Genomic DNA, 19,417 nt, shown 5'->3' with positions numbered 1-19,417 from the left:
ATGGTGGTACACACTTATTTATAATCCTAGCTACTTGGCAGGCTGAAGCAAGAGGATTTCTTAAGACCAGAGTTTGAGGCTGCAGTAAGCCCTGATTGCACCACTGCACTCCAGTCTGAGAAACAGTCTTTGTCTCTAAAAAACAAGCAAACAAACAAACAAAATCTTTTTTATTGTTTATAGGGAAGCTGTTTGAATCTTATAGAATCTCTGGATTATTAAAGAACTCATGTTTCTTCATAACTTTCTTTTACATTTTCCTATTACTATATTTGAGAATTCCTCATAGTTTCTGGGGCATTGCTTTGCTTTGCTGAGGAAACTCGGGGGTAGCCAGAGCTTGGGCTGAGCAGAATATAGAATGGTTCTGTCTGTAGAAGAATAGAAACACCTATACCAGGTGTTTCCTCATTTTAAAAATTACCTAATAGCAAATATAAGACATTTCTATTGTTAACTTTTTTTTCTGAGACACTTACCAGCATATTCTTGAGCGCCCCATCCTGTTACATAAGCAGTAGAGCCAGGTGGAATATTCTGGGTGGCAGCTGGGAGACACACACTATGGATATCTTTGGTAAAGATGACACTGTTCTCAAGTCTCACAAGCGCAATGTCATTTTCATGAGTTGCAGATTTATAATTGTTATGAATTAAAATACTTCTTACTCTCATTCTTAGTTTAGGAAGTGTTGTGGAAATACCAAATGTGGCAATCCATTCACGAGGATTAGAGTTGCTAAAACATTATGAAAACACGCTATATGAGTAGGGAATTTGTGAACATTTCAGATATATAAATTCGTCTTAGCCATCCTGTACCACTATCTAGAAACTAGTGGATCCACATCTCTTTGCTATATTTTCCTGCATTATAAGCTGGCAAGTGAGTTGAATTCTTCACTGGCCAAATACATGGTCACTTGTCTAAAGAAATGGAGAAGATTTTAGAAAACATATCATGGGGTGATCTTGGTGTTTTTCTATTCCAATGAAGTTATTCTGATACTTTAATGATAAGTAGCATAACACAAATATCTTCGATTTCTCTTTTGTCCATACCTCCCTTCCCATTTAAGCAACTAAGAAACCTGAAATAATGAATATTTTAGATTTAACTAATTTCTTTCAATCCCTGTCTTTTCCTTTAGCCAGGAGCTCCATTTAAATAGTAGTGTTGATAAGGGGCATTCTTATCTTGTTAATGGATGAATAATTTTTCTGCACTAAGTCTGATAATGGTTGAAGATTTTGGTGTGTGTGTGTGTGTGTGTGTGTGAATATATATACATATGTATGTATGGGGTCTTCAAAAGTTCATGGAAAATGTATATTATAAACAAACTGCATGGATTTCAAAAATTTTTGCATGCAGATAAACTCATACTAACTTATTATACTGAACAAGATCTAGTTTGAGGTACTAAGAGGAATAAGACATGAATTTGAAAAGAGCTCTTATCAAAGCAACATGAATGCTGCTAAAATTGAAGCAAAAAAACATCAAATTTATGGTGAAACTGGAAGAATGGTGAAATTATTTATGCCTTACAAAAAGTTTATGGCGACAGCATCTCCTCCAGTCCTCAGTTTACTAATGGATAATGTGTTTTAAGAAAGAAAGAGATGTTGAGGGTGAAGCCCGTGGAAACAGACCATCCACATCAATTTGCTAGGAAAAATTTCATCTTGTTCATGTCTCAATTAAAGAGGACCAACAATTAACTGTGAGAAACAATAGACAACACCACAGACATCTCAACTGCTTCAGCCTATACAATTCTGACTGAAAAGCTAAAGCTGAGCAAGCTTTCTACTTGATGGACGCCAAAACTGTTCTGCCCAGATCAGCTGCACACAAGGTCAGAGCATCCAATAGAAATTTTAAACGTGTCAGATCAAGATTCTGAAATATTTCTTTGAAGAATTATAACAGAAGATGAAACATGGCTTTACTAATACAATCTTGAAGACAAAGCACCATCAAAGCAATGGCTACAAAGAGGTAGAAGTGGTCCAGTCAAAGCAGAACCAGACTAGTCAAGAACAAAAGTCATGACAACAGATTTTTGGGATGCTGAAGGCATTTTGCTTGTTGACCTTCTAAAGGGTCAATGAAAAATAACATCTTCTCATGAGAGTGAGAAAGTTAGCCAAAGCTTTGGTAGAAAAAGTGTCCAGGAAAGCTCCACCAGAGTCCTTCTCCATCACAGCCATGCTCATGCTCATTCCTCTCATCAAATAAGGTTAGTTTTATGAAAGTTTCAGCAAGAAATCACTAGGCATCCACCTCTCAGTCCTGATTTGACTCCCTCTGACTTATTTTTGTTTCCTAATCTTAAAACAATGTTTAAAGGGCACCCATTTGTCTTCAATAAGTACTGTAAAAAAGTAATGTAAAAAAGACTGCATTGACATAGTTAAATTCTCAGGACCCTCAGTTCTTTAGGGATGGACTATATGGCTGGTATTATTGCTTAGAAAAGTGTCTTGAACTTGAAGGAGCTTATGTTGAGAAATAAAGTTTATAATTTTTTATTTTATCTTTTAATTTTTTTCCATAAGCTTATTGAACTCCCCTCATATATAGGTATACGTATGTGTGTACAAGTATATGTGCATCTATATACACAGGGGAGGACAGAGAGAGAACAGTAGCGTAAAAAAAAAAAAGGACATTACCTTTATGACCTAGGAATAGGGACTTTTTGGCTAAACAACAAAAACACAAACTAAAAGGTAAAAAAAAGAATGAATTCTATTAAATCAAAATTACATATACTATAGACAAATTTACCAGATGGGTGAGAAACCATGGGAAAACATTGGTAATGTTTAATAACTAAAATTTTTGTAGAATATATTTTAAAAGTCTGTAAACCACTAATAAATAAGCAGAAAAACCATTATAAAATAGGCAAAGAATATTAATAGCAGTTCATGGTAGGGGAGATCAAAACAGCTCTTAGATATATGAAAAGATACTCAAACTAGTAAACCGAGAAATTAAAATTATAAAAATGAGCATCTTATGTGCATTTAAAAGATTGATACAACTTAAACAAAAGAATAATACTAAATGTTGATGTGGAGGGAAATTGGGCCTCTTTTGCATTACTGGTGAAGATTTAAGTGCCTGGAAGGTATTCTGGTATATTTAGCAGCCTGCATGTGTGCTTCTGAAATTCCTGAAGGTTTACAGAAAGATAAGTACAAATATTTTGTGTGTGCTCTTTGTGGCAATGGGAAGGTAGGTCATGCAACCTAATTGGATGAAGGAAATATGGTGGCTGCATACCGTGGGGTGCTATGCAGCAGTGCATCAGAAGAAAATTCCAAGGATTGAGTGAAAACAGTAAGAAACAATATTAGACTTTTACACAATGCTACTTATTTAAATTAAAGACGTATACATACAAAAATTATAGGTTTTATAGGTTCATGCATGTACCTTTAAGACATGTATATTTCGAATGTATTAGTATGAGGCGTATGGGCGGAAGGAGGGCAGTGGAAGTGAAATCCAGGGATGACAGGAGGAAAAGAAAAATAAAATGAGAGAAATGCCTTGTACAGACTGATGAAAATAAGGATCTGTGATTTGGAGGGCTGATTAACTTAACATTGTTCCCAAGGGTTGAGTAAAAACAAAATGTAACCAAATAATACCAATTTAGGAATTTTATGGAGATTAGATAGTGAAGTTAATACAGACAATAAAAATTATATGACCGGGCTGGGCGCGGTGGCTCTCGCTTGTAATCCCAGCACTTTGGGAGGCTGAGGCGGGCGGATCACGAGGTCAGAAGATCGAGACCACGGTGAAACCCCGTCTCTACTAAAAATACAAAAAAAATTAGCCGGGCGTGGTGGCGGGCGCCTGTAGTCCCAGCTACTCGGAGAGGCTGAGGCAGGAGAATGGCGTGAACCCAGGAGGCGGAGCTTGCAGTGAGCCCAGACTGCGCCACTGCACTCCAGCCTGGGTGACAGAGCGAGACTCCGTCTCAAAAAAAAAAAAAAAAAAAAAAATTATGTGACCGGAAATAGTTTTATAAGACACAGTAGTTTGTGTAAGAGTGAACCTGAGTTAAAAATTTTGCCGAAAAAATATTAGAAAACAAACAAACCCATGCTGGTTTTATATTCAACTTCTTTCGCTCGGAATCTTTACAGTGAAGGTTCTGAAGAGACTCTTCTTTCTTTCCTTCCTTTTCTCTCTTCCCTCCCTCTCTTCCTCCCACTTATTTTCTTCCTTTCCTTCTTTCCAGCAAGTGAATTAGAGCATCATTTTGGAACCATCCACATTTATATTTAAATCGTGGCTATGCCACATATGAAAAGTGTTATTTATGACAAGTTAATTAATAGCTCTGGGGTTTATTTACATATAAAATGTGATTGGTGATAACTTCTCACACAATCGTTAAGTATTAATGAGACGAATGTATTATGTCAAGTATAGTGTTTGGCACAAAGTGAACTTTCATGAAGGTAGCTATTATTTTCATTAATTATGGTTCAACAAGCCATTGTTAAGTGTCTACTTTGTATAAGGAATAGTATGAGTCTCCAGGAATAAAAATATAAGTAATTATGGTCTCTTTCCTTGAGGAACTCCACACTAGTGAAGGAAACTGACAAGAGGTAAGTCAAATATCACAAATCATGAAAACAACTGTTAAAGGCAGATAACAAATTTCTGAGGAACTCAATGGAGAGGAAAGAGAATTATCAGGGAAAGCTACATAGAAGAGGTGATAATTCAATAATCCTCTTTGATAAGACCTCATCACTTCTATGTACTTTGATGTAAGGCTGGTCATGCCCCAAACAAATCCTCTCTGATGGTTCTCAGTGACAATCAGGTCTTTAGGGAGGGGTCCAATACAAGGTTCACAGAGTTTGTTAGCTTTAGTGGATCAATCATGGTGATGAATAGAAGGATGTGGGGTGGCAAAATTCAAAGTTCCATGGATTCCTGTGGTAATCATTGGTGATATTTATAACTGTGGCTTTCATTATAGTGATATCATTTAGTTTTTGGTGGTTGGGCCTGAATAGGGCTTAGAATCCAGTAAGGTTTCTATTCCATTCTTGGTTATACTAAGTGCCTGATAAGTCCAGGTATTTTAATTCCTGGTTCCCACACTCAAGAGTATGATTGAAATCAATGCATGCCATTTCTGCTTTTTGGCCTTTCAAGTGGCAATGAAGATTGAAATGTTTTTGTGAATTTTGTCTCTTGAGTTATTTGGGATATAGTAATAAATTTGCCAATTTACATCAGAAAACTGATAATTCCGGAAATATCTTTTAAAATTTCAAATTTGTTCACTGCATATAAAAATATTGTTATAAAATTACCATAAGAAAAATTCAAAATAATTTGGGATTTCCTAAAACTTTAGTTCAGAAACTACTCTAGTCTTTTAAATGTTTATTCCTTCTAAATTTAACAAATACTTTTGTAATAGGCACTGTACCATGAAGTAGTGCCTATAAAATCTGAAAAAGACTACTTAGAAATTATCAAAAATTTCATACAATTCAAATAGAGATTTGGGAAATATATTAACATTACAAGGATAAGCAGATTGAGCAGATACTCATAGGTAGGGAAATGTAGGAAGAGTCCAGGGGAAGAGAACAATGCTGTTTATCTGAAGCTCAAGGTACATGCTTTGAGAAATAAGACTGGATTGATCTGGCTATGGAAGGCTTTGTGTGTGTGGTAAGGAGGTCCAATTTAGAGTAAGAGTCTGAAAAGAAAATTGATATGATCAGGGGCACACGAGTTCAAATCTCCATTATTTTCTGGGTGAACTTTTTGAGTTAAGCTCCCAACAACTGTTGTGGTCTACGATGCCCCAGTAACAAGGCAGGTTTGAAATAGATTTTAGTTATGCTGAAATCTAAAATCCTTCTTTTATGAGCAATGTGAACTTTTCTTTTTTCCAATAGGGTAAGTTTATGCAACCTACTTTCCACTGGCAGCATATCACCCTAGTGTTAGCAATAGTTTAGTCACCTCAATTGAGAATTCTTATAAGTTGCCTAAATTAATTTCATTTATGCCATTCATTGTAATTGATCATTATTTTTGTGCATTCTGATTCCAACATTCGAGTGTAAGCTCTTTGAAGACAGAGGCAATACTTTGTTTATACTAGTAGCTTCTACAATATATAACACTGTGCTCATACTAGATACTCAATAATCTTTATGAATGAATAAATCAATGGCATGGGGCAGTCTCTAGGTTAGCCATCAGCTTCCATGATATAATGTGCAAATCTTCCACAACAATTCGTTTTGTTAACATTTAACATATGTTTATATTAGTGTACTCAATGCTACCAGTAACACTAAGTCACAGATAACAGTGTTGTCCCTTAATTTGGAAAAAAAATAAAGCTTGTGGAGATTTAGTAAATTTCTTAAGCTTTTATAGCTAGGATTTAAAAAACATTCTGACATATAAATCTTTGTTCTTTACTGTGCTAATATATTATTACCTGAAACAGAGAAATAGCACTAAATTAGCATGCTAAAGGGGAAAAATCCTTTTCCTTTCATAAATAGGAAGAAAATTCTTATTGATTTTTTTGCATTGAATTATTTCTGGCTCAATTCAATCGTAGGGTAGAGGGTGCAGTCCTCATGACCTGTCTATTCTAATTGTTCCCAGATGGGTAGGTAGCGGTAGCCTCACCTTCTGAAGCAGTGAGCTGCTGTTATGATCCACATGTTACTGATCAGGCTGCCTCCACAGTGGTGGGCATTGTTGAGCCGTAGACTGACTTGCCATGGCCAGCTTCCCTCCTCAGCCTCAGTGCCTCCAATGATTCTCTGCTCAGACAGTGTTATTAGGTCTGGACCGGCCCCACATTCTAATGAGAAAAGAGCATTAATGTCCTGGGAAGATCATGATTCCTTTACATTTGGAAGAAGCTGAAGAGTCTTTCTGTAATTTATGACTTTTATGTCTTATATATTCTTCCCAGGACATGCTGGACTTTCCAAAAAGCATGATCAATATATTTTTACAATGCATTTGTGACTACTGTTGCTTATAGATGGCATTTTGGAGAACATTTCTGAATTTAGTTGGCATATAGGCTTCCAATTTTGAGCAGCTTCAGAGTTCCCTGGAATTCCCCACGAGTTGAGGTTAAGATAGGTCATTATTGGGTGTGCCAGCTCAGGCCACAGACTCCTGGGAAATTTCCTTTTTCTCAATGGTCTTGCTATGCTCAGTGTGGTTTGTGGGCCTGCAGCATGGGCATCCCCTGAAACTTATTAGAAGTGCTGATTCTCAGAATCACATCATGGGACAAATCTAAAGCTGCATTTTGATGTGAGGTTCATGCACACATTGAAGTTGGAGGAAAACTGGTCTCATCCAAAAGACTCCTTAGTGACTGCAGTTCATCTTGTAGAATCCAGTCCACCTCCAAGACTGATGCTGTATTACCAAACATGCCCTCAAAAAGGAGTTGCTATACCACAGAATATTCTTGAGGGTGACAGAGGGTTTCTAGTATCTAAATAAGGTTTATTTAAATGTTTTCAAAGAGCCCGTGAATAGTCTACTGGCCAGAGCTGAAATGGGCTGCGGTAGGCTGATCACCCAATTCCTCTCAACTCGCATTCCCATGATTTTCTTCTCTTGTGTAGTCTATTACTAAGAAATTAATGGTAAATCACACAACTGTTGCTGGGCTGGCTCTTAAGTAGTGCCCTGGTTTAACAGCACAACCACCTAAAGGCTTTTTTTTCCTAGCAAATTTCCTGGATAAAGGAAGACCAGGCTTCCATTAAGAGATACATATGTTCCTTTGCGGCATCTCCCAAACAAATACCCTAGTAAATTGCTTATCACAGTTTCATTAACAATAAGCATGAATTAAATATGTAGTGAAGCTGAAAAACACCCACAGGACTACCATCACTTTGTAAAATCACTTAAGTACCTAAGATAGGCCAGCTACCGGTACATTGAACTAATTTTTAACTGCATTCTTTTGGTCAGAGAAGTAAGTTGCTGTTTTCTAGGGATTGCATTTCTACTATCCTAGCCTGAGAGTACATAGGATGATGTTGAAGAGTAGTGACTTGTCCTTCAGGTTATAGACCCAAAGCTGAGAAGACTTCTGATTATTCTTTTTTATTATACTTTGTGATTAACCTGAATTCACAACAAAGCAAGCTACTCTGGTGGTTAGGAGAAGCTACATAAACGGTGTCATCAAACATAATTTGTAAGTCTACAGAAATGCCACCTTAGAACCAGGGCAGTAAAAGGTTCTCAAAGCTGCCAAGGAAATTTTCATGAGGGCAATTTTGAGTGCAGAGTGGGTAGTCCTCCACTACAACTCCTTCCTTTTTCTAAAAGGAAAGGGGAAACCTAAAGTCCACTCCATGGGACACTTGGGATCAGCCCTGTCTTGTTTCAACACCACCTGAGCGAACTAAGAACAAAGACATCAACTTGATAGATACTGCCTTGGCCAAAAGTACACAAAAGACTTGCACTTTTACTCTTTATGATTTGGCAAATTATAATTACAAAATAATATTAAAACTTACCATTAATAAGCCAATTTGCTGCAGCCTGGTCAGTAATTGCTAGTATTAAAAAATGAGAATAAGATAAATACAATAAAGGCTGTATATCATTTCACCATAATTTCTTAAAGTACAGTACTCAGACAACAAGAAGCAGAATTACTTGTTGGGGGGGGGGGTTCCTCTAAAATGCAGATTCCTAGGCTTCCTTTCAGACCTGCTGAAACAATCTCTAACTCATGGGCCCTACAAATCTCTTTGTTTACAACCTTTTCCCAATTTGTTGTTATGCATACTAAAGTTTGTACTTTAATTTCTCATTAAATAATAGATATCTCTTTTTTTCAAGTTACTCAATTTATATGGGAAAACAGAAGCATAAGCAAGTCATTGAGATGCAATGTGATAAATACTATAAGGGAAGTTAATTTATCATGTACTCAAATATATGTATATTACTCTAATGACACCATTCTATAATAAGTGCTGCAGATTTAACTGTGAGCAAAATATAGAGGACCTGCCCTCACATAATTTACAAATAGAAATTAATCAAGCAATCATTCAAATAAATGTAAGTGCAAAGTACAGAAAAGAAAAGAGAGTAACTAATATAAATTATATGGAGGAGATAATATTTGAGCTAGAGGAAATAGCATCTGCACTGTATTTTGAAGATCTGAAAGGAATTTTTCAGGCACACAAGAGGACAAAAGAGATTCCAGATGGAAGGTATAGTGGGCACAAATGCTTGGAGGTGTAAAATGTTTGCGGAGCAATAAAGTAAGGAGAGCTAGTGCATGTGTTGTGTTTAGGGAAATGGAGGGTGAGCCTGGAAAGGAAAATATGTCAGTATCAGAAGGTAAAGGTCTGTCTATTTCAATTTAAGAATGGCATATAAGACAGTTTTCTCTGCATGTCCAACAGCCATCTCAAACTCAATGTGACCCAACTTTATCCAAAATTTGCTACTTATTATTTCCTTTTAGTAAAATGACACCACTTCCAAAATCCAAAATTTTCTCAAACTCCTCCTTTTCATCATTTCCACATCTTAAAATCTCCAGGTTCTGCACCTCTGTCCTCTATTTTTTGAATTATTCCATCCTCCTCGCTCCTTTTGCTACTACTTTCATTCGTGGTTTCATCATTTGACATCAGTACAGTTACAATAATTTTCTAACTGAATTCCACCACTTTTCCTCCTTTTCAGTTTATATACCTCTACCTTACCAGACTGATCTTTTTTTAAAAATGTTATGTTAGATCATATCCTTGCTTGATTGAAATTTTTAATTGAGAAACCCATCATTTTTATTTCCTGCAAGATAAATTAAAACTTTTCAAGACAGGTTTCCATACTCTCTCAAACCGACTTATGCAAAGTTATTTCCCACTAAAAGTTTCACAAGGTTTGAGTATCACGTTTTGCAAGCTTCAGTGGAGCCAAATCATACTTTTAGAGACAGAAAATTTTAAAAAGCTGGCCATTCTTAATTTTTTGAACAAAACAGACTTAGTTTGAATCCTGACTGTCTCATATACTGATTGTGTCAGCCTAGGCAATTTATCTTTTCTAAGGGGGACAATAAAACTATCTATGGGATATGGTTGTTGTAAGGATTAATCAAGAAACTGGAAACCATCATTCTCAGTAAACTATCACAAGGACAAAAAACCAAACACCGCATGTTCTCACTCATAGGTGGGAATTGAACAATGAGAACTCACGGACACAGGAAGGGGACTGTTGTGGGGTGGGGGGAGGGGGGAGGGACAGCGTTAGGAGATACACCTAATGCTAAATGACGAGTTAATGGGTGCAGCAAAACAACATGGCACATGGATACATATGTAACAAACCTGCATATTGTGCACATGTACCCTAAAACCTAAAGTATAATAATAAAGTTTAAAAAAAAGAAAAAAATTCATATAAGGCATTAAAGCCATGCCTAAAAAATAGTAAGTTCTCATTAAATAAGTATTTTGATGACGATGATGTGAATGATGAACACTAATCAATCATTCCAGCAGGCCCCTTTCTTCATTGTTCTGTCAAAGCATCGCGTTCAGTACAGACTATTTGCCTTTTCATGCTTTCCTTCTCTGGCAACTTTCTTTTTCTCATCTCAAAATATGTAAATCCTACCCATATTTCAAAGTCAAAGTCCACTCGCCTTCATGAGACTTTTGCTGGATATCCCAAGCACCCTGGTCTCTTTCTTCCCCGGATTCCTGCAGTGGTCATTGCCTGGGCCTCACACTGGGCCCTTGATCATATTCTATCTTGATTGTCAACACTCTTGTGTTGGAATATCTTTCCCTTCAACTAGATTATGGGCTCTGGAGGTGGAAACCGCTTTTATGTTACCATTGTATCACCATATTGTCTAGTATAATGCTAAATAAATACACACTCGGGAAGTGCATTTGGGAGCATTCCCTAATGTGTGGAAGCAGAGGTAATATTCAACTACCTAACAAACTGCAGTGCGTGAGCATCGGCCAGTCATAAAAGATGCAGTCAGGCCATGGAGTTGGAGCAGTGTCTTGGAGTTCTTTGCTTTGCTAAGCATAACTCTTTAGCTGCAGGGGCAGTGGATTTGAAACATCTTGGAAGAAAACTTTGTGGGCGTGATGCAGTAATTGTTCACCAACAAATAGGAAAGCATTTCAATATTTAACAGTTAGTACATCTGTAACTGGTACCTACCCGTCTAGTGTGGGAATCATCAAAATCCTTTTAATCTTGAGCTCATCGAGAAGAAATAATGGCTTATTAAACTAGCAGAATGTAACCACCTTGGAGGAATGTCCTTAAATTCTATGCATATATTATTTCTTTTCTTTCAGTCTTGCAAGAATTATTTATTGAATATGTGTTATATGATGGCGACTGGGTGGTAGGAGGGTAGTAGGATGAAGAAGCTTGACTGGTTCTTTCTTTTAGGATGATTACAGTGTACGATGAAGCCAAACAATACAAACATTACACAAATAACTTTGTAATTTCAATTGTGATAAATGTTACAAAGAAAAATGAAGACGCCTCTGAGGTGGATCATTAATTAAATAATTCTCTGACCTTGAGCATCTATGTACCCCTCCTATGGCATATCCACAAATGACAGCTGACAGTAACATCACTTATAAGGAATGTTGCAGGGATAATGAGAATTTTTAGCAAATAAAATTTACTATATAAATGCCAAATGATTCTTTACATCTTAGAATGCTTTACGTTAGAGAGCTATATGGTATATTTAGCTTTTTAATGGATTGTTTTCACAGTTTAGTTTCAAAGAAAGAAAAGTCAGCCTCTCAATTAAAATGTGAATTTGAATTGGTAAACGAGGGATATATTGAAATAAAATCGTTTATGAAAAATTATACTTACATGTTATCTCAGTTGAAGGGTTTATTTCCAGGTTTCCAGAGTTATTCAGCATTTGCCGTAAAACAGACTCGATTCTGCTTTTCATGGATGCCCCGTTGTTATTTCTAGTGAATCGAAATTTCATGACAACATCTGCTCTCACACCACTACCATCTTGCCTGTAAATCATAAAGATGTTTTAAAAACCAAAAACATGACAATTTTTCACCATCCTGTTTATATACTCTTCTTGATTAAACCCTTTTAAAGAATTCATTTGCGGAATTTAACTTTAGACAGATCTCTGTAACAGTTTGCATATGTAATACTATATCACGATGCTGCTATCTCACTTATTTGATTTCAATGCACAGAACACTGTACTCACTGTAGGATAGCTGATTTTGAAGTTATAATGCCAGAGTTGTACTGTGCAACTTTGGATAAGTTACGTAAGTTTCTTAATCTTTCTATATCTAAGTTTCTTCACGTGTAAAATGGGTTATGAAGATTAGATGAATCACTATATGCAAAACTTCAAAGAAGAGTCAATAGCATACAGTAAGTGTACTATAAATATTAGCTATTCTCAGACTTCACCAATGTTATTAAAAATAATCTCCTAAACAAATTCATAAAGTGATAGGGTTGTAAATTTGTGTGAGTTAGAGACTCAACTTAATTTTTTGATACCTAGCCCATTCATCTGCCTACAAAAGCAAATTTTAACTTTTGTCATATATTAAGATTTCATCATTCATTTTAATTAATAATAAAAATTCCTCACAATAAACCTTGGTGACTTGATTAAATATTCAGATTATCTAAAACCTCAGTAATTTCTATTTTCTTCCATGAAAGTTACCTCATAAACCAGTTCCTCCACCTGACACTGGCTGTCTTCTTTTCTGAAAAAGTACACTAAAGATATTTGGCTTTGAGGCTCTCATATTCTTTCTTGGCTTCCTCCTCTTACCTCAATGACCAGCTCTAACTTAATATTCATTCCAGATACTAATTTAATATTTATTTTTTAAAATGTTAGATAAACAACTTCTTGAGATAGGCACTATTCTAAGCTTCAGAAATTAGCTGTGACTAAGATTCACAGTTGCCATATGGGTCTTGCAGTTTAGATGTAGAAACAGGCACTGAACAAATAATTACAACTTCCATGTCTAGCAACATGGAAGCCTAAATAATTTTAGAAAACACTTTCTGTATAAAACAAATAGAAATGATAGAAAATATATGATAAATTCCATTTCAAATGCAAAACTGGCTCATAGAAAAGTAAGGAAAATCCTGGAAGACCAAAAATAAAGAAGAATGTGAATAGTATGTGGTAAGACTAGAATATTCCACAGGCTTATGTTTAGCATTTACATAGAGACTGGAGATGGGACCTTGGGCTAGTGCAAAATAGGAAGTTGAACTTGAGGTTTTAGAAAAAGGCCAGGAGTCTCAAAGAACTAAACCCCCAATAACAGCATGAACTAGAATGAAAAAAATATGCTCGTCATGTCATAAAAAAATAAATTTATCTGTTTCTGAGATCCGGCTTTAAATTTAGAAAAAAGAAAAAGAAGTATCACCTGAAAATTCATAAGCATGGGCCTGGCTGCATGATATCTGAATCTTCATTAATACTACCTGAATACTCCCAGAACCTTTAAACTAAGAAATTAACAACAACAAAATCCATGTGCTTCTGATTCCTCTAGAATGTCTGACAGATGTAACTGCTCTGGAGGTAGATGTGTTAAGTCTAGGTTGTACAGGGTCCCAAGTGAGATTAAATTTTAGCATACCATTTCAATGGTAAACAATACATCATGAGGTGTGTATTAGTTTTTTCTCACGGAGCTATGAAGAACTGCCCGAGACTGGGTAATTTACAAAGAAAAGAGGTCCGCATGGCTGGGGAGGCCTCAGGAAATTTATAATCATGGCAGAAGGGGAAGCAAACACATCTTTCTTACATGGTGGCAGGAAAGAGAAGAACAGAGCAAAGGGGAGAAAAGTCCCTATAACCTAATCACCTCCCACAAGGTCCCTCCCACAACATGTGGGTATTATGGGAACCAGAGTTCAAGATGAGATTTTGGTGGGGGCACAGCCAAACCATACTAAGGTGGAATCAAAATAACAAAAAGATTATCCTCAAAAACCTCACCTAATAGAATCAACAGACAAGTTGAAGACTATATTTGAAATGATAAATGACATAAAAGAGGGAATCATAAAAATGAGATTAAGGAGAAAACATTATTTTTAAAAGATCACCTAGTATCTGATAGCACGACAGAGTGACTATGGTCAATAATAATTTAATTGTACATTTAAAAATAACTAAAAGAATATAATTGGATTGTAACACAAAGGATAAATGCTTGAGGGGATGGATGCCCTATTTTACACAATGTGATTTTTATGCATTGTTTGCTTGTATCAAAACATCTCATGTACCCCATAAATACATACAACTACTAGGTACCCACAAAAATTAAAATAAGAAATGTGTTTAAAAGACCAGGCAGATTCTCAAAAGAAACAAATAGAACTTGCAGATAGGAAAACATACTCATTGAGATTGAAAACGCAATACATGGGTTACACAGAATACAAGTCAAAGCTGAAGAGAAATTAGTTATCTAAAAGAGATGAAGAAATTACACAGAATCTAACATAGATAAAAGATAAAATAGAGGTTGAGGGACATGATAAAGTTCCATGTAAAGCCATGCTAAAAAAGAGTGCAGAAAAAAATAAAGAAGCAGTCATACTGGAAGAGATCATGAGAATTATCCACGTGATGGTACCACGTAGATGGCTGCATATATTCATGTCTAGAGGAAAAAGAGGACTGGCCTAGACATACAACTTTGAGAGCACTCAGCATATGGGTGGCAGTGAAGGCCAATGAAAGGAGAGAGTGTGACCTGAGATGAGAGGCCTAGAGCACAGCCTGATGTTCAGCAACATTTAAGGAATATACAAAGAAGTAAGACCTAGTAAAGCAAACCAAGAAGGAATAGCTAGGGAGGTAAGGGGAAAATCAGGGTGTACAAGGTCATACAAACCACGGGGTAGTCCTATTTCAAGGAGTGACAGGCCAACAGGACCAAATACTGTTGAGAGGTCCAAGAATAGGAGTGATGTGGTTTCTTTGGATTTTGTTATTTGCACGTCATTGTTGAATCGGCAAGAGCAGTTGATATTTTGTGGTGGTATTGAAGCCAGGTTGCAGAGGATTGAGTGATAAGTGGGAAGTGAACAAAAGGAGAGAAAATGCAGAAGGCTCATGTAGTCCTACAGGTTTTCAGGGCTTACTCACTTTTGAATATTAGCAGCTGATACAGATACTGACAGGAAAGTACTAAGTGAATGTGCACTGAATTGACTGAAAGGTGTTTTGGAAAATACTCTTCTCATGGACTCTTCCTATCCCTTTGACTCCTCATCAAAACTTACCTGACCAGACATCTGTGCTCCAGATACTTACTAGGTGACTCTCCAGAGAATAAGAATTAATTTTCTTGTGATGCTAGTATTTGAGAAAGAATTAGTATAATTCCTCTTCTACCAAAGAACTATTGCATATTATTTAAAGGCTAGAGCAATGTGGTCATCTGAGACATTTGCAGGAGAGTCAGTAAAGGTGACTATTTCAGTTGGAAAGACCGGTTTTATCACATCATATTTAACTAAGGCAGGAATGGCAAATAACTAGCATGCATGCTGCTACTCCTCCTATTATTAACTCATGGTAGACATGCCTTGGATTTGGCCATAATACCCTTTTATTATAGCACATCAGGCAGATAAAACCAAAAAGCCTCTTTTGATGTTGGTCATAGTGTCTTGATCTTGAATGGATACACCCAAACCACAGCACTGTATAACTCCAGGAGGGACTGTTCACATAGGCTGCACTGTGAGTGAAATCCACTGGAGTTCTACAACAGGATGATGGCCTTGTTACTGTACCTTCACCCCAACTCTCTCTCCACCCCTTCTTCCTCTTCCCACTAAGAATAGATGTAATATGGTTATTTACATTAGTAGCTAAATAGATCATATGTTTGGCTTTTTTGGCACTGGTTTTTAAGCTGACTAAAATACTGTTTTCATAATATTACAACAACTTATCTGAACATGTCATTTACTATTCATTCTGTGACAAAAAGTCAAGTATGCCACATTGTATCTATACTTAAATATTTTTTCTACAGTTCCACTCACCTCAGTTTGACAACATGAGCTCTGATGAACTGATTTCTTAAATTTGATTCTTTGAATGTTTTAGTAATCTGTAGAAAGAGAGAGGGGGAAACTCTCTGTAATTACAGTTCTTCTCCTTCCTCTCAACCTTGCAACATGAGACATGTTAATGAAGAGTAGAAAACTGAACTTTCACTTTAGTTCAACCGAATTCCATTGCAAAACACATGGGATTGATTTGGGCAGATTCTGTAACCTTTTGATGCAGTACCTATTCCTTTATCTGTTACACAGAGATGATACTGGACAGGCTGGGTTTTTGCTGGAAATCATTCTAAACACATCAGATGCTTTACTTAATGAAAGGTTATGTTATATGGCTTGGTGGCTGTTACTAAGGGCTTGGGGCAGGAATCATGCCGGCATGAGGGAGGTCCACTGACACAACTCAAAATGTGTGATCCCAACAATTGCTTTTAATGGATGAAACCTGATTAAACCAGACTAAGATGAGTAGCAATGGAAAACTTGAAGAGAAGGGGAGAAGGAAGCAAAGGGCAGTCTTTTTTTTTTTTTTTTTGTCATTTCTGATTAATACCTAAGCATCAGAGACTATTTTTTTTTTTAGCATTAGTTGGTAATTTCTTTTTTATTTTTTAGAAATTGAGTCTCACTATGTTGCCCAGGCTGGCCTCTAACTGTTGTGCTTAAGAATCCTGCAGCCTCACAGGAAAAGTAGTGGGGAAGAGGGGAAAAGAGGTGATGCTTAATGGGTATAAAAATATAGTTAGATGAAATGAACGAGATCTCGTATTTAATAGCACAACACGGTGCCTATTCCAAGGGTGGAGTTGGAATGTTCCCAACACAAAGAAAGATAAATGCTTGAGGTGATGGATGTCCCAATTACCCTGATGTGATTATTAAACATTATGTGTCTGTATCAGAACATGACTTGTACTCCATGGGTATGTACACCTATTATGTACCCATAATAATTAAAAATAAAATAACATAAAAAAGGATACTCCAACCTCAGTCTCCTATCTGGGACTATAGGTGTGTACCACTGTGCTTGGCTCAGTTAATAATTTATGGCCAGGCGCGGTGGCTCACGCCTGTAATCCCAGCACTTTGGGAGGCTGAGGTGGGTGGACCATGAGGTCAGGACATCGAGACCATCCTGGCTAACACGGTGAAACTCTGTCTCTACTAAAAATACAAAAAATTAGCTGGGCATGGTGGCAGGCGCCTCTTGTTCCAGCTATTTGGGAGGCCGAGGCAGGAGAATCACTTGAACCGGGGAGGCAGAGGTTGCAGTGAGCCAAGATCCCGCCACTGTACTCCAGCCTGGGCTACAGAACGAGACTCAGTCTCAATAATAAAAATAATAATAATTATTAATTTCTTGACTGAATCATAACTATCTCCTTGAATCACTACTCAGTCCTAGCAAGGATGCTTCTCCTGAGGCATAACATTCAGATTCATAGTCAACTGAGAGTGCTGTGACTGATACAGTTCTCCTGAGATGCAGGGTCAGATGTATTGTGGTTTCATTAAGAAGAATGGATTATGCTGGCTTATACTGTGAGGTGGCACCTAGGTGGATGTGGATATGAAAAAGTGAAGATAAGAAAATTAAGTATCATGCTGGATATTACATTAAGCCAGGATTTGGAGCAGATTCTTCTCAAAATGGCAAAATTTATGCAATCTTGATTATACCACAATATATCTTACTTTTTCAATATTCACTCCTAAAGGATGATTGATGTCAGACCAACAGGATTCTTAACCAAATGATAATTTTCTGTTTTTTTTCCAGAGAACCTTTGAACAATTTTAAGAACAATGAGACTGTTGGTTTTATCAAAGTACTTTATGTTTCTTTTTTAAAAATTCAAGAAATACTAGTAAGTATTAAGAAGAAAGCAAAAAGTCAGGCCAGGCACGGTGGCTCACACCTGTAATCCCAGCACTTTGGGAGGCTGAGGCAAGTGGATCACTTGAGGTCAGGAGTTCGAGACCAGTCTGGCCAACATGGTGAAACCCTGTCTCTCCTAAAAATACAAAAAAAAATTAGCCAGGTATGGTGGTAGGCACCTGTAATCCCAACTACTCAAGAGGCTGGGGTAGGAGAATCACTTGAACCTGCAGGGCAGAGGTCGCAGTGAGTCAAGATTGTGCCAGTACACTCCAGCCTGGACAACAGAGCAAGACTCTGTTTAAAAAAAAGAAAAGAAGAAGGCAAAAAGTAATTCTAAATTCTATGATCTAGAATTAACCATTGCTGTAATTTGATAAAGTAACTTCTAGTAATCTACTTAGAAGCATGAGCTTTAATATGTTTAGTAATATGGAATGTTAAAGGAGATATTTTAATAAAAATATTTAACTTTAATTTTACTTGACTTTAATCGTAGTAGAAAAAACTGTCATAAAGCTGAAGGAATTGTTAAAATTTGATAAGTGGTTCTTGCAATTAGATTTTAATTCATGGTTTGGCATTGCACCGGCACCGGCTAGACTGGAATAAAATGTGAAGTATCCACCTTAACGTTTCTGTTATGTGGGCAACATTAAGAGGCAAGTTAGTAAGGACTAAGGTAATAAGCAACATAAAGAAAGCAAGTGGATTAATTGGTTGATATGCAAATACAAGAATAAAAGAAGAGGCCTATGAATAAGATTTCATATTTCACAGAGTGGGTGAAAATGTTACTACTGACTCTCATTAGAACTTAACAAATGCTTGGTAAGAAAATCAGTAAGGAGATGCTTGCAGAGTATTCGAATGAGCTAGTGATAAGGGCAGGAGATGGAAAATACAGAGACAGGTTAGTTTAGCTGGTGTCACAAAGTTTAATGAACTGTATGAACTTTCTTCCTCTCAGTTTCTCCATCTGTAAAAGGAAAGTAGTTCACGTGTACTAAAATGATTCATCTGTATACAGTTGACTACTGCAGATCATAGAGACGATGCATCTACTTTTCATAAGTTTTACATTCAATCTTTTAGCCTTTTCCCTCCCTCTACAATTATTAACCTGTTCAAATGAGTTTACTTTCATACACATTTTATTTTGTAACCTGTACTGCTGACACCTTCATTACATTGGACAAAAACTGAGTAAACATTGAAAAGAAGAGAACTATTTAATATTTCCCTTCTGATTGAGGTGACAATATTATTTTTTAAATCCAGAATAGTCTAGAATCCTCAATATCCATAATATTCATAAA

At 36.5% G+C, this 19,417-nt stretch overlaps 1 protein-coding gene across 1 annotated transcript in view; it reads right to left on the bottom strand.

Moving 5' to 3' along the window:
• Nucleotides 1-19,417, bottom strand: part of TMPRSS11D (transmembrane serine protease 11D) — a 41,111-nt gene that overhangs the window by 7,807 nt on the left and 13,887 nt on the right. Inside the window, exons 3-7 of the mRNA XM_055297448.2 lie at nt 16,193-16,260; nt 11,969-12,126; nt 8,590-8,628; nt 6,713-6,890; nt 480-739 (exon numbers count right to left, since the gene is read on the bottom strand). Coding sequence (XP_055153423.2) covers nt 480-739; nt 6,713-6,890; nt 8,590-8,628; nt 11,969-12,126; nt 16,193-16,260 — 703 coding nt within the window. The remainder of the gene's footprint in view (nt 1-479; nt 740-6,712; nt 6,891-8,589; nt 8,629-11,968; nt 12,127-16,192; nt 16,261-19,417) is intronic.

Source organism: Symphalangus syndactylus, chromosome 10 (genome assembly GCF_028878055.3).
Source record: "Symphalangus syndactylus isolate Jambi chromosome 10, NHGRI_mSymSyn1-v2.1_pri, whole genome shotgun sequence".
NCBI classification, from domain to species: Eukaryota; Metazoa; Chordata; class Mammalia; order Primates; family Hylobatidae; genus Symphalangus; species Symphalangus syndactylus.
This window is presented reverse-complemented; position numbering and strand designations above follow the sequence as displayed.